The sequence below is a fragment of the Thalassophryne amazonica genome, chromosome 16 (assembly GCF_902500255.1).
Source record: "Thalassophryne amazonica chromosome 16, fThaAma1.1, whole genome shotgun sequence".
NCBI lineage: Eukaryota > Metazoa > Chordata > Actinopteri > Batrachoidiformes > Batrachoididae > Thalassophryne > Thalassophryne amazonica.
The window spans coordinates 56,134,916-56,151,582 of record NC_047118.1 but is presented as its reverse complement, the minus strand read 5'-3'; the positions used below and the strand labels follow the sequence as shown (position 1 = coordinate 56,151,582).

The following is a 16,667-nucleotide window of genomic DNA, read 5'->3' as shown; positions in this document are numbered from 1 at the left end:
AGAATATCTGCCTGGTTTATTCTCTGTTTAGTTCATTTCCTTCACATTTCTTCATTTAATTTCTTTTTTTTAAATGTTTTAATTATTATGAACAAAACATTTCTCACTCCTCAGTCTCTTATTAAAATGTGCAGTTGAAGGAAATATATTTACTCTAGATTAAGTGTTACCAGGATGGTCAGCTCAACCACTTTTTGTAAAGAATATTCATATCAACTACATTCTAGTGAAAAATGTGAGCATATTAAACAGATGAAAATGAAAATATACAAAAAATGAGAGAAATTTTGTTATTTTATTTCAGTTTATTTTAAATTCAATAATATGCAAACGTTGTTCATCATCATTCTTTTTATTGAAGGATTTTTAATGAAACACAACGGCAAAGCTGATACAACAGCGCCACCTAACAGCAACAACATGTATTACAAGCATGCAGACAAAAATATTTAAAACATGACTTTACAATGTTCAACATTCTGATCACCTTCTTGTGTAACATGTAAACACTGTAAGCAGTGAAGAAGCAGATTTGAAATGGTCATTGTGTCTCCTGCTATTCTTCAGTGGGACATTCTGACTTCTGGATGTTTTTCTCTGAAGTCTGGGAGCCCAAAGACACTTTACACGTGTAAACCTGATCCCTGTTCCAGTCTGACGTCTCAACGGTCAGATAGCTGCTGATCTGGAAAGTCTGGTCTGGTTGTTGGACAGCGGTGCTGGTAAAGATCCCACTGCTCACTGGACTCCCACCAGACAACCAGGTGACATCAGACAAACCCTTAAACCCAGAGGACAGAACAGCCAGACAGAGCAGAGAGACTTTGTTGGACTGAAGCTCATCAGTGGACGGAGGGAAGACAGTCAGGACAGGAGGAGGGAGGCTGGAGCCTGAAGACACACGGAGGACATTCAGAAGACAATATGAAGACACATATTGTGAAAATATGAGAGAACTAGCACTCAGAGAGTGCAAACCTCCGCCAAGGCCATGGGGTCACTGACATAACACATACCATATTACATTACATAACCAATTTGATAATAACATTACATTAAAATAACAAGGCCATAGGGTCACTGACCCTAAAGAGATTCCCTCCTTGGCACAGTGATCTATTCAACAATTCAGTGTTTACAACCAAAACTATGATACATACACTTTTCTTCCTTTATATTTGACATCCTTGACCATGAAAACATACCACTAGAACTTGGAATCCACTTTTATGTCTTTATTAGTTCAAAAGTTATTGTATAAAAAACGATTTTTTCAGTAATGGCGGTTTTCTTCGGGATCTAGCTCCATAACATTTGAAGCTACATCAAATCTGATGACACCTTACTTGAATCAGTACAGATTCAGCTACAATTTTGTGTTAGTTGTGCATCTCTAGCTTCATTTGTCACCTCACACTGACACATTTTCTATTTTCCCTATATTTTTGCATATTCTGGATCACCAGATCCGGAATCCGGATCCGATAATCACCAAACTTTGTTGTTTGATAGAACATTTGACTGTGTTACACCCTAATTTTTTTCAAGCCTTTCTGCCTTGTTTTTGTGGAGTTGGAAACTAGAATGTCAAAATTCCCCCTATCCCGCAATGGTGAAGAATTAAAAAATTCCTGGATCCAGATCGTGATCTGGATCACCACTAAAATTTAATCACTTGTCCTCTTGTCATTTCCAACCACTCCACAAATTTCCTCAAAATCCGATCAAACTTTTTGAGTTATCCCTGCTGACAGGACCACACAAACAAACAAACTCGACCGAAAACATAACCTCCTTGGCGGAGGTAAAAAGTACAAATTACAATCATTTACTGGAGTCAATAACTGTGGAAGATTGCACAGTTTAGTATAAAAAGATCAAGAATGTTGAGAACATAAAGTAACAGAAGAAATGCAGCATCAGTTAAAACCGAAATAAACGTACCTAAATTTGGTTAATTTTGCTCAAGATGAATTGTTGCAGAAGAAATTCTAAATCAGTTCATCAATTCACATCTGGAAAAAGAACTTATTTCAGCATAATTATGTTTTCAGTTTATGAACAAAGTCTGTTATTTCAAAAAACGATTTGGAAAAAAGATACTGACCAGAGCCATCTCTGAATGTTTGATCTCAAAGGACACTATGGGTTTGCAACATGTGACTCTTAAATATCATATACATTTGGATTTTTTAAAGATTACTTTTTACACTGAATTCATCTATTATTTTTGGATGTGTTATTGTTAATCAATTGGGAGAAATGTATTAATTTTATTAAAAATGTTTTGGATCAAGATGAAGATGAATTAAATCACCATATGTGCTATTCAAAACTGAAAATCAAGAAAATTATACAGGCATTCATGTTTAAAAAAAACTATGTTTGGAAAAAAAACACACATCGTGCAAAATCTGTACAATAAATAAATAAAATCCTATAACATAGTAAATCTCAAGATCATAAATTGATTGATTTGCAATAGATTGAGTTAGAAATAAGAAATCCATTGACTCATTGACACAATAATTGTTTGGTCAAACTTAACACTTAACATTCCCAATTTAACCTTGTAACTGTAATTTTAAGTGACAAGTGTGAATGGATTTTGAAAATGATCTTGACATGACTAATTTTTGGAAATTAAAACTGACATTTTCAACAACAACAAAAAATCATGAACTAAAATTACTGAATTTTGACAAAATCTGACCAGTGAAAGAGAGAAAATGTGTAGTTTCCAAAAACTTTAGAAAAAAAACTCAGCACTGTAAAGTGCAGCACATCTGGCAAGTTTTAACTGAAAGATGTCTGCCTCAACAAGTGTTTAAAAATTGGAAATGATTATAAAATAAACAATTTAATGCTCAAGATCATAAATGTAATGAATTCCGAGAAAAATACTAAAAAAACAGTAAATTTATTCTGTGATATGATGAGTAGAAAAGTACTTACTTGTGACAATCAGCTTGGTTCCTTGTCCGAATACCACAGTGATTGAGTTTGTACACACGGCCGTACAAAAACCTCCTGACTCTCACTGATGAGGGCAGTGAAGCTGAAACATGTTCAGACCAACTTTCACTGTCAACATCTCATTTTCTTCATCACTGTGATCACAGACAAAAACACTGCAGCACTTTATTCTTTCTACATTTTCTAATGCTTTATGCTGTTTTCATTTTTAAGCTCAGAGTATAAATGTTAATCCAGATGACATCAGACAATCCAGAAGTGAGACACAAATATTTGACACACGTTTCTCTCTGTAAGTAAACAATCTCTGAATTTTGTTGTCATATGGCACATGACACATTGACACATTGTGTGCCATTACTTAGGGCCCCTTCACACATAGTGCGAAGTTTGGACAAAGTGCACACTTAGTGCGCATGACGCAGGAATCGTGTGCAAACCGTGTAATGTCGTCCCTGCCTCCAACACCTTGTACACCTATTGCTTCAACTATTTGCGCACACAAGCACCTGAAACAAGCATCGTGGCAGGTGCTGGCCAAATTCCAGGTGATACGCACGAACACCTAACACCGCTCACATCGCACTTAGACAGTGTGTAGCCAGTCGCACTCTTGGCACGGCAACAGACTGCAGACAATCACTTTTATACTTGCAGAGAAATTTGTCTAAGTCCCACACAAGTGTGAGTTTGGTGTGTGCGCTGAGATGACAGGAAGTGTGTCCTCCCAATGAAGCGGCTGTGGAAATCTGGGGATCTGGACATTACACCTGGACACCACGTAGTGTATTTGGACGGACATGGACAAACAACTGCCCACTGTGACGCACGTGTGTCTGTTTGCTTTTATCAAGTGGCCATAAATAAAAACATATATCACTGTGGCAACGTGCTGCAGTGAGCGAGCTGGTTCCTCTGAAACAGACGGATCATATTTGTATTGCTCGCTTGATAAATGCGGTGCTTTTATATGGTGGTATTAGAAGATTGCCTTGCATCAGTGAAAAGCTGGATGACAAGCAATTAACTACTTTGAAACTCTGATAAGACTCAAATGATGGTTCTTGATCCAGTGAGGCATTGGCATCAATTTGACCAGCTAAGGCTTAGCCTAGGATCATGTGTCATACATCACATTGACAAAGGGAGGAACCTTGGGGTGATTTTTGATCCTTGGTTGTCCTTTGACCTCCACATTAGAGATATTACGAGGACTGCTTTCTTCCACCTGCAAAATATAGCAAAGATTTGTCCCATCCTGTCTGTGGCTGATGCTGAGACGCTGATTCATGCATTTGTTTCTTCAAGATTGTACTCCTGCAATGTTCTATTTTCTGGTTTACTGCAGTCCAGTATTCGGGGTCTCCAAATGGTTCAAAATGCTGCCGCCAGACTTTTGACAGGAAGCAGAAAGTTTGACCACATTACACCCATTTTGGTGTATCTTCAATGGCTTCCTGTCCCTGTGAGATCAGACTTTAAGGTTCTGCTATCAACCTATAAAATTATTCACGAACTAGCATCTCCCTACTTAGCTGACCTAATTAAATCCTACGCATCGGCCCGGGCTCTGCGTTCTCATGATGCAGGACTATGTCCCTAGGTCACAGAGGTGTAGGTCACAGAGCTTTCTGTTATCATGCTCCTGCTTTGTGGAATGGTCTCCCTGCATCAATAAAACAGCCATATTCTGTACAGACTTTCAAGTCCAGACTTAAGACACACTTACTTTGCCTTTTGTATAGCTAGCATACTGGCATAGCATGTTACTATACTTTCTACCCTTTTAAATTCATTTTATTAGTAAACAGAGCAGGTCACGGCCTCAGTTTTGAAGTCTGGGTCTTTTAGTGAAGCTTAGGGCTAGTGGCCAGTGATTAGGGATGGGTATTGATAAGATTTTATCTATATGGATACCATTAGCGATTCTGCTTATCGATCCAATTCCTTATTGATACCTCTTGTGAATTTTCTGTGTACTAAAAGTAGGCTTTACAGGTTTTCTATGTCAACATTTTATTGAGTCTTAAAGTAAATAAATGTGAAATTGGTTACTGGATCCTTAAACTCTGTACATATTAATCTCTACATGGGGGTTCCTTGATCTCTGGACATAAATAGAAATAAACAAAATCTGTAGTTATTGTCAAAAGCATTTCCTTTCAGACATTGGCATGAATGTCTTTCCATACATTTGAGCTGAGCTCTTGCAGCTGGCTGTGCCACGCGTCAGGATGTAATTCATAAAGAATGCAGGACATCTCATTTTGAGAGAAAAAAAATGTTTTAGTCAATTGTAGTTTATTGTCTGTATTACAGTGTTTGAAAAGACATGTCATTTTATTTAAAGCAGCAATTCATTTTGAAGTTATTAATTCCGACTGGACTCTGTCTCGGCAGAAAGCCGCACAGCGTTTGGAGCTGTGCCAACTGAACGGAGGACGATTCTCGTTTCTTGACTGCAAAAAGACAAGCGTCCCAGTTAGTGACTTTAATCCACACAAAAGAGACTCACGATTAACATATTTTAATGGCTTCGAGATGGGTTAAGAAGCAGACTTGCCGCTTCTGAAGAGCAGCGAATCAACAAACCAACGAGCCAGCGGATCAAAGTATTGCTTCATTGATTCAAAACTTCAAACTGGAGTCGCGCTGCAGAAACAGTTGATTACAGACCTGCTGCAGGGTCTGCAATCAACATAGAGGAATGATCATTTTCGCGACAAACATCCTCAAAAACAACGGCTGCTCTGAAGGACCGATAAGGGAATCATTAAGCAAAAAGACAATTGATATCAGTGGATCGAATCATTTCTTAACGATACCCGAAAAGAACCGGTTCTCTAAGGGTTGGTAAGGTTAGACCTTACTTGTGTGAGGTGAAGTCATATAGTCTCATTTGGGGGTGGGCACTAAAGGGGTAAATATGCATATGATGTTATTTCTCTACTTCTGTGGGAGAAACCAGGGCATTTTCAATGGGTATTTGGGCAAATTACAGGCCAACAAAGTGAAAATGCAAAGAAAAAGTAATGATGCGGTGGGAAAGTGGACATATGCGGTTTGTTTATGACCCGGACTCAAACGTGTTGCAGGTGAGAGAATAGAGCTACTTTGGTTAGCTGTGTAGGCTAACACTTACTGGCATGACGTATTCCACTCGCGTCGTCTTCTCCACTGGGAACCAAATAAATAAATAAATAAATAAATACTTTTCGTGACTGCTTCGGTTATTGCAGCCGAAAATAAAGCAGCACACCATTTTTCCCTGTGAACTTATGTTGTGTATAATTGTGCAGTGGAGCTCAGGTCTCCATAAGTGGTTAAATCCCACAATATCACACAGAGACACATATGTTTGTGGTGTTAACAGCAGTGAAGTTTGTGACCGCATGTTGAATGCCACAAACATCAAGGACTTGACGCACACCCGGCGCCATGAGGGGGCGTTTGGGGGCGACGCCCCCTCATGTCATCAACCTTGCCCCCTCAGATGTTAATGGCACACTGCAAGCTTCACCGTGACACACGCCCCCTAGCGCGTCATAACGCCAGGCCGATATGGCTGAAAGTGGAGTAATTGTGGCGCTGTTGGTTTGCCATAGGCCGATGCGTTCCAACGCGTCGTGACGTCAGACGCATCTCTTCGGAAGCGGCAAGGGGGCGGAGATTGCAGCTTCGTCACACTCTGGCTGATTACACAACCTGAAAAAAGTTCAGCGATCACCCGGGTCGCCTGCCTTGAACCACATAAAAGCTTTCAAAACAGCAGTAGTAGAACGATTCTACCATTACCCTGGTGGGAGAAGCTTTTTTTCAGCTACTTTTCAGTGTGACGGTGGGAGGACCGACGATTTGGTAGGATATCGGTCGAACCACGACAGCGGGCCGACCTGCATTCCTGGGCAGAGCGAGGCAGGCAGCCGGCCGGGATGATGGAGCAAACCCACTCAGTGCGAAATCTCCCACTTTTTGGATATATGCGAAAACCCAGTTTGCCCAACGGAGGTTAGTTCTGCAGCTTTATCGAGGTGAGAATAATATAAAAATAAAACGTGACGTTCTGCACTGCTGTGAAGGTTTAATGATCGGCTAACGTAGCTTAGCTTTTTAGCACAATTGATCTGAGTGAACGCTTAATTTCTAAATGGTTCAGACTTTTATTTTACCAAATAAAGCTACAGCTTTTTTTTAGACACCACAAAAGCTCAACTTTAAATAACTTATTTTTTCGGGCGTTTTTTTTTTTTTTTTTTCTTTTTTTTTTTCCATTTTTTCCCCCTTTTTTAATATATAAACTGTTTAGTGTTTCTTTATATTTAAAGAAATATTTTTATTTGTCCCAATCAGGAACATTTGCTGTGCAGACAACCAAACTTCTATTGATGAGCTGAACACCACGAAGTCCAGTCGAAAGAAAACATCTGCTTTTCAGCAACACCACCAGAGTTCAAAGCTGCAGAAGATCAACATCACCTGCTTCTAAATAAAAGGCTCTTTGAACAGCAACTATTTTATTATTTTTTTAAAAAGCTGTTTCATTTTATATTTTAACAATAAATGAACGGATCATTAAAAATGTCCACGAATCAAAGTCCAAAGACATTTGCACAGGTAGAAGGTCTCCCCTTATTGTGCTCAAATTCATATTTTAGAAATGAGACTGTCCTGATAACATTAAAGGCAATTACATTTTTTTATCGAAATTACAAGTTTAAATGACTATATATAAAAAATTCATCATGAGATTTATGTAACAGAGAAATCCTACTTTACAATCACACTGCAGTCATTAAATTATTTGTATTTGTATTGTATTTATTCAGTGTTTGTTTTTCTAGTTGAAATGAGATATAAATAATCTACCAGACTTAAAAAAAAAATGTACAAGTTTCCATGTTATTTTATTTCTCTAAAAATAAATGTCCAAGGTTCCTTATGTTAAACAAGAAATTATCTAATCTGAAATAACAGGTGGTTTTAATTTACAGATGAAAGGTTTCTAAAGAACTATTTGTTGATTTATTTAGCTATTTTAATTATAAGTGTTCTAAACTTTTTTTTTAACAGTAATCAGAAATTTTGAGGTAACAAACAACAAAAAACATTTCCAATGATTTAACTTCAGAAAACTCCTCTATAAATGAGCAGTCCTGTCACACATTAATGTTTTGTACAGATCAGTGGTTTCTGCAACAATCGGATTAGTCCAATCCATTTTGTAGAGATCAGTGGTTTCTGCCACGAGTCTTCCGTGTTTTGGCCCCACGCGTCGTTCCTATTGGACAATGCGAAGGTACGTCACAGCTCAGTGTCGAAAGTTGGATTGGCTTGACCTTTGACCACGTCAGCCTTCCGACAAGCGGCAATGCGCGCTCCCGTTAGAAGCGTCGGTTTAGCTCGGCTTTTGCTAAAAGCAACGCATCTCATTTAAATAATAATTTTTAGACTGATTTTTTGACGTGTCTGACGTGAAAGGCCCAAGAGTGATGACACTATTTTTTTAAATTATTATTTGAACGTATAGACCCCTCGGTCAAGTGATCTGCATTCCTCACAGAGCCGGTGTTCTGTTGAGATGAGGAGGTGCGCGTGCTGTGGCGGAGGTGAGTCGTCGAGGTGAGGTGAGTCGTGCTACATGATCTGCCTTTTGCTTGGTGGACTTGACAAATCCCAGGAACTTAGTCAGTCTCTTACAACGTTGTAGCCTAAATACACGAGCTTTCCAGGACCACACCCAATTCATTACGCACGCTCAGGGGCAGGTACCCTCCGGTGCACACTTTTTTTGGGGGGGGGAGCGACCCAACCCCCTGTGATAAACTCATCGCCCCCTTAATATTTTTTTTCTGGCGCCGGGACTGACTTGACGTTGGTGAGAGCTTATAAAATGGGCCTGGCACACGAAGTGGCAAAGCAAAATGCACAACAGTGATCCAAAAGTCCGTGAAGACCAATGCTGTTTATTGTTTCAAAGAAGGAGGAAAGCAGAAATTGTGCAACAGGTAGAGAGGAAAAAGACACAGACCTGATGACTGCTGTTTCAAGGAGGCAGAATGTTGAAAGTGCCAGAAGAAAAGACACATCACCAAGGCATACCGCTCACAATCAGAAGGGCAAGGCGACAAGTACACTCTAAACCAGAATGTTCAAATTAATTAAAAAGATTAAGTAGTGTAAACTCAAAGTTTTAAGAAAACATTTGACTTACTTAAATATCAAGTTTGTGTACATGGTCTTGCTTTTTGAGTAAATTAAACTCAGAATTTTTGATTGACTTGAACTAATTGTATATTAAGTAAGCAAAACTTCAAAATATAACGTACACTTTTTGTAAGCACAAGTTAAATGAATAAGTAATTATATATGGAAATATTTGAGTTTAGTGAACACTGTAGCTTGGTGGTGGCCTCGTGGTTAGTGTGCTTGGTTTGGTACAGAAGGTTCCTGGTTCAAACCCTACCCTGCCACATTTCTTTCACTCTGATCACTGATCACAAACTGTTCTAAAAATCTTAGCTCCAAAAACAGGAGTACCACAATAGCAGCAGCAAGGATACAGATATGGTCCTTGATTCTTGCAGGATACTGCTATGAGATCAGGTACAAACCATCAGAGAATGGGAATGCAGAAGTATTATCCAGATTGCCAACAGCAGATGACAATTTCCAAAGTCAATCCAGTGTTCCGATGCCTTACTTATACAGTCTGCTGATCACACCTCAGCAGATTACATGTGAGAACTGACAGAGATCCCACATTAGCAAAGGTGAAACAATAAGTTTTGTCAGGTTGGCCAAAACACGTGGTCGGATGCTGTTCAGCTGTATGTGAGATGAAAATCTGACCTGACTGTGGAAGATGACTGCTTACTTCAGGGGTTCAGAGTAGTCATTCCAGAGAGTCTGAAAAACAGGTTACTTTCAGATCTACATGACAGCCACTGGCACCTGGTGAAAACGAAGACCTTGGTTGGGATCTTACTCTGGTGGCCTACATTGGATGAAGACATAGAAACTGAGGTAAATCAATGTGACATTTGCAAACTTAGTGTAGGAATAGGTTAGTAATAGTGAGTTAAAAAAAAAAAAACGCCACAAAAACTTCACTCATTTCGTGAGGGGAGCATGAAAAAAAATGTGAGACTGGGCTGTGGTGGTATGTCATTGCAACACTCTGTTGCAAATTTTTTGCTTGGTTATCAAAATATTCCACACATGACAAACAGGAAAACACCAGCAGAACTGTTTTTGAAAAGTCAGGTCTGCACCAGGTTGTCTTTGCAGAAACCACATTTCTCTCAATTTATCCAGGATCAACATGTTCAGAAACAGCCCAATGCAAAGGGTAGATTCAGGAATTTCTTTGTGGGACAAGCAGTGTATGTGAGAAACTACAGGGGAGGAGAAAAGTGGGTGACAGTGTTGGTGGAGAGCTGCTTCCACCTCCGGAGGTGTTGGACAGTTTGCCAGAATTTCTTCAAGGCCAACCGATAGTCCTCCTCCATGGCCTCCCCGAACTCCTCCCAGGCCCGGGTTTTCGCCTCTGCGACTGCACAGGCTGCAGCACGCCTGTCAACTTCCTCCAGAGTCCCACCTGCCAACAAAAACAAGCAGGACTCCTTCTTCAGCTTGATGGCATACCTTACTTCCGGTGTCCACCACCAGGTTCAGGGATTGCCGCCATGACAGGCACCAGAGACCCTGCGACCACAGCTACGAGTGGCTGCATCGACAATGGAGGTGGAGAACATGGTCCACTCAGACTCCATGTCTCCAACCTCCCCCAGGATCTGGGAGAAGCTCTTCCGGAGGTGGGAGTTGAAGACCTCGCTGACAAAGGGTTTCGCCAGTCATTCCCAGCAGACCCTCACAATACGTTTGGGCCTGCTAGGTCTGACCGGCTTCCTCCCCTCCCAGCAGGTCCAACTCACCATCAGGTGGTGATCGGTCGACAGCTCAGCCCCCTCTCTTCACCCGAGTGTCTGAGATGCATGGCTGAAGGTCAGATGATATGACTACAAAGTCGATCATCGACTTCCGGCTCAGGGTGTGCTGGTGCTATGTACACTTATGGACACCCTTGTGCTCGAACATGGTGTTCGTGATGGACAAACGTGGTTAGCACAGAAGGTCCAACAACTGAACACCACTCGGGTTGACATCGGGGAGGCCTTGCTTCCCAATCACCCCCCTTCAGGTCTCACTGATGCCGCCCCACGTGGAGACAATGGAGTCCCCCATCAGAGCACTATCTGGTACCCTCCCAGGGCTCCAAGACAAACATTGTAAGCAGTGAAAAAGCAGATTTGAAAATGGTCATTGTGTCTCCTGCTGTTCTTCAGTAGGACATTCTGACTTCTTGATGTTTTTCTCTGAAGTCTGGGAGCCCAAAGACACTTTACACATGTAAACCTGATCCTTGTTCCAGTCTGATGTCTCAATGTTCAGATAGGTGCTGATCTGGAAAGTCTGGTCTGGTTGTTGGACAGTGGTGCTGGTAAAGATCTCACTGCTCACTGGACTCCCACCAGACAACCAAGTGACATCAGAATAAGGTCCAGACTGACTGGACAGACAGAGCAGAGAGACTTTGTTGGACTGAAGCTCAGCAGTGGATGGAGGGAAGACAGTCAGGACAGGAGGAGGGAGGCTGGAGCCTGAAGACACATGGAGGACATTCACATAAAGCACACATGTGGGCAAAATATGAGGGAAAAATAGAAAATATTATCAATTTCTAGAGTCAATAACTATGAAAGATGACATGATTTTGTATATGACAGATCATAAATGTGTAGAACATAAAGTAACAGAAGAAATTCAGCATAAGCTAAAATACAGAAATAAATTATCAAAAATCTGGATAATGTATTTGTCTGCCTCAGTTCATCAGAAAAACAGCAACTGAAATATACACATTTCTGCAAAATTCTGTTTAATTATCAATTTGTGAACACAGTCTGAAATTTTAAAAAATGATTTGTAAAAGATACAAGTTGGCCAGTCATCTCTGAATGTTTTATCTCAAAACATAAAGTTCAAGTTTGCAAAATGTGTGTTTTGAATGTCTCAGACATTCAGATTTTGAAAGATTATTGTTTACAGTGAATTAATTTATAATTTTTCGATCAATTTGGAGAAATGCATTAATTTTGCTTAAAAATATTTGTCTCAGTGTTAAGATGAAATAAAGCAATAGTTTCCATTCAAAACCAAAACTCAGGAAATTAAGAGATGCATTAATGTAAAAAAAAATGTTTGAACATAAACACATATGGTGCTAAAGCTTTAAACAAATTTAAATCATGCAATTAACTTGGTAAATCTCAAGATCATAAATTGATTGAATTAGATAGCAATAGATTGAGTCATATAAATTCATAGATTCATTAACAGATTTTTTTTCTGTCAAATTTGACTCTCAACATTCATAACCTTATTGCTGTAATTTCAAATCTGATTGATATCCATCCATCCATTTTCTACAACCGCTTACTCCAAATTGGGGGGATCCTATAATTGATATTGCAGCGTTTATTAAATCTGGCAAACACTTTTGTCATTTTTAATATTTGTAAATAAAATTTTATAGTCTGTAGAAACAATAAATCTTAAATAAAAACTGAAATAAAATTATCAAAACTGAGAACAAAAGAGAAAATGAGTATTTCCAAAAAATTAGAAAGAAAAAATCTCTGTAAAGTGTAGCATTTCCTTCTGTTTTACCTGAAACAGTGCTGTCTCAACAAGTGTTTAAAATTGAAACGTATCATACAATGAACAATTTAAATTTCAAGACCAGAAAATTATTGATTTCTTTGAAAACTACTCATAAAACAATAAATCTATTCTATGATATGATGAGTAGAAAAGTACTTACTTGTGACAATCAGCTTGATTCTTGTCCGAATACCACAGTGATTGAGTTTGTACACACGGCCGTACAAAAACCTCCTGAGTCTCACTGATGAGGGCAGTGAAGCTGAAACATGTTCAGACCAACTTTCACTGTCAACATCTCATTTTCTTCATCACTGTGATCACAGACAAAAACACTGCAGCACTTTATTCTTTCTACATTTTCTGTCACTTTATTCTGTTTTCATTCTTCTGTTCAGAGTATGAAGCCCCCATCAGACACAGCAAGAATGTGGAGGAACCATTCCCGACACAGAAATATTGCCATGAGACGCAGTCAGGAAGAAAAGAGGCGTGGCCAGGCGTGCAACCGGACTGCTGTCAGACGGCACCGACATTGGAGCTGTCACTCACTCACCCATGCAATCAAATCGCCGCTCGTCCTCACATTCCCAGCACTAAACTGACCTCTCATCAGTGCATGTCTCACATGACAGAGTGCACGCGTGTGCGTAGAACAGGTGATCCGAGTGATGAGTGTGTGTTCACTCAGCTGCGCGCATGTGTTCACAATGGCTGAACGAACTACTACGTGTGTGCGCGCGCATGCCTGCATTTGTAGAACAGGTGATCAAAGCAGTGTGCGAGTGTGTGGCCGAAATGTTCGCTCAGCTGCATGTTCATAAATGCTGTACCAGCCGTGTGCACGGGAGCACAGGAGCTGTCCATCCAGAGAGGGCACAAACAGGCTGACAGCTGTCAGTGATCACCTGCTGTTCTACAGTCCGGTGAAAAATCCCTTTAGGTGTTTGATCAGTATATACTTGTATTTTATTCATTCAGCTGGACTCCGTAACTGCTGTTGAACTGTGCTGGCAGTGTGCCAACTTCCCACGTGTGCAACTTTCAGATGCAACCAGTGGACTTTCTCTTTTGTCTTTTTTTTAAACTCTTTTATTGTTGTTGTCATTTTACTTGATACGCATGTTAACACAACTGTAGTTGAATTATCGGTGCGGGACAGCACTTCACATGGGATTCATTTATAAAAGAGGTGGACTATGCTTTTGTCGGCTGATCAACGTTGCAAGCAAACACAGCGCAGCTGGGTAAAAGTGAGTTGACCAGCTGTCTGTGCTGCTCTATGGAACGGAGGTACTGGAGGTGAGTTACATGTTTATTTATGTTGTCATGTGCTGGGCAAACATTTCCAACAGACATTAGGAGCTGAACGTGTAATAATACCTGTTACTTCGGAGACATCCCGTTCAGCTGCATTGCGCCTCTGCACCGAGCCTCTGACACATGCACAGTGCCACATACAAGTACATGTTATTACATAACAACATGTCCTGCGGCTTTGCTGGCCAGGGTCCAGTAGAGGTGGACAAACGTGGCACAGCATGTCAGCAGGCTTTGCTCAGAGCTCAATCAACCCCGATCAGATCATCTCAGATGCTGTTTTGATGCTGTGATATGTAAATTGTGGTCAGATGGTTGACGGATTACACATGGATTGCTGTCGGATAGGTTTCCCATCTCAACTGCGCCCGGAGGGTTTTGAACATGTGCATTACTCTCGGGGCCACCAGCCGATTTTGACCAACTGTGTGAACTTCCACAGATAGTTGTCAGAACATTTTGGAACTGAAATCCGACAGTTTCGGATGTGCGCCGATTAATAATTCTGACATTCTGTTGTTTCAGATTATTTTAAACTATTTGAAGAAACACTGTTAATTTTATCTCGTTGTGGTTGGTTATCAGGAAGTATAACATTCATCACAGCTCTGCTGTTAATACCCTCATCACACATAGCCGGAATTGTGCAGAATGGCGTCAGAATGATGAATCGGCGCATATCTGAAAAGTGTCGGATTTCAGTTCCAAAATGTTCTGACAGCCATCTGTGAGAGTGCACACAGTTGGTCAAAAATGGCCGCCGGCCCCAAGTGTGATGCATATGTTCAAAACCCTCCAGGCGCTGTCGAGATGGGACACCTATCCGATGGCGGTCCATGTGCAATCTGAGGACCATCTGACTGCAATTTACACATTTGAATGGCGGCAAAATGGAATCCGAAAAGATTTGAGCGCATACGAGGGAACCTCGAGATGGATCTTGCACGGTATGCCTGTCGGTGTGACCTGCATGTGCAACGTGTAGTAATGTCCCCCCGGAGCACAAAGGAACTGTTGAAATGTATGTGGCACACTTCATCATGACCATAATTATGAATTATTATCATGTGCAGTGATTGTGAACAGCGGCTATCAAACCGAAAGCTCCATGTGCTACTGTGCGCACACCGCCGCAAATCTGAACAGACTGTTATATTCACAATAGACCTTACAGTACAGATATTTGTCCATTCCTTCCCATGGGCGGCATAAATAATGTGAATATTGTCTCCATCATAACAGTATATAACATGGGCAGCTGCGCATCTTCGTGGTGCACAGTAACGAGTCATTGCACGTGTCAGGCTCAGAGCTAAACATATCTCACACTGTAATAAATGATCAGCTTCTAACTCTGTAGGAGATATGACATGGAACTATAGTTATTCGTGACAGAATAAACATGAATCATAGCTCCAACAGCGGTCCAGTAGTGTTGCACAGCGTGGAAGTGAAGCCGAAACCAGCAGCCTATGGTTAAAATCCTCTCACCCAAAATAAAAAAAAAATTATCCCATGTGATAATACAACTATCGTGTTGTACAGAGTTGCGTTGTGTTCCTGAACTGAGCATAAAAGAAATTAAAGTTTGCTTCAAATGCTCCATCTGACGCAGGGGACAGCATGGCACAACTGCCAGCAAACTTTCAGTGAAGCTGTCCAGTGGCACTAAGCATGTTGCACATGCTCATAGTGGCTCATATACGCATACACACACACACATATGGCTGAGTGATAATTGTAGCCCCACGCATGTGTGTGGAGTGCACATGGGACACACACACATGCACTGCGTGCGCGGGAAAGACACAGTGCTCCCAGTCCGGTCTCGTGTTTACTATCCAGACATTTGGACATCGGGCAGTCTGCAGTGCCTTTTATGGCCATCTGACAGCAGTCTGTGTCATCTACCTGTTGTCTACATGCGCTTTGTATGCCATTGTGCAGGTGTGGACGAGGTACTCTGGATGCGTTCTAACATTGCTGACTACGCCTCTTTTCCTCCCGACAGTGTTGGATTATGGCAATATTTGTCGTGTCGGGCGCGGTTCTTACACATTCTTTCTATTTGTGATGGTGGCTTAAGAATTATGAACATCACATCCTAAAGAAATTAAAGTTTTTTTGTTGTTGTTCTCGGCTTGTCTCCACTGCTCGAGTTCCCCACAGTGGATCCAGAACAACCATATGAGTATTTGAAGTTTAACACCAGACCTTTCTGACCCATCTCTATGATGGGTGACTAAGACATTTTGAGCCAGAAAAAGTAGGGCATGGTTCTCCATCTTTTGCATTCTGAGATACCAACATCTCTTGAAAATGTCTTTTGTCTCACTGGATGCAATGTGGACAAATGTTGTTCTCTCAGAATGCAGAAGATTGAGAGTCACAACCAGATTCAAAACTTCTCAATCGCCCCTCAGAGTTTTCAGAGTAACCAGTGCAGCCCCATGTGTCTCCAAGCCAAATGCTCATCGATAGCAACTCTGCTTAGCTTCAGGAATCTGATGTGATCAGGTGTTCACAGAGCAGAACAGATAATTTGTGGAAATTACAATAAAAAATGAAAGAAAAGTCTTTATGAGGCTTCCAGGACTTTTTTATTTGTATTAAAGTTGTGCATCATTGAACAAAACTGAGCGCTGATA

The 16,667-nt window shown here is 40.7% G+C and overlaps 1 protein-coding gene across 1 annotated transcript in view; it reads right to left on the bottom strand.

The window, feature by feature from the left end:
* Window positions 1-342: 342 nt before the first annotated feature.
* Window positions 343-16,667, bottom strand: part of LOC117527791 (immunoglobulin lambda-1 light chain-like) — a 17,129-nt gene continuing 804 nt past the window's right edge. The window contains exons 3-4 of the mRNA XM_034190291.1: window positions 2,956-2,989; window positions 343-891 (exon numbers count right to left, since the gene is read on the bottom strand). Coding sequence (XP_034046182.1) covers window positions 557-891; window positions 2,956-2,989 — 369 coding nt within the window. The 3' untranslated portion in view covers window positions 343-556. The remainder of the gene's footprint in view (window positions 892-2,955; window positions 2,990-16,667) is intronic.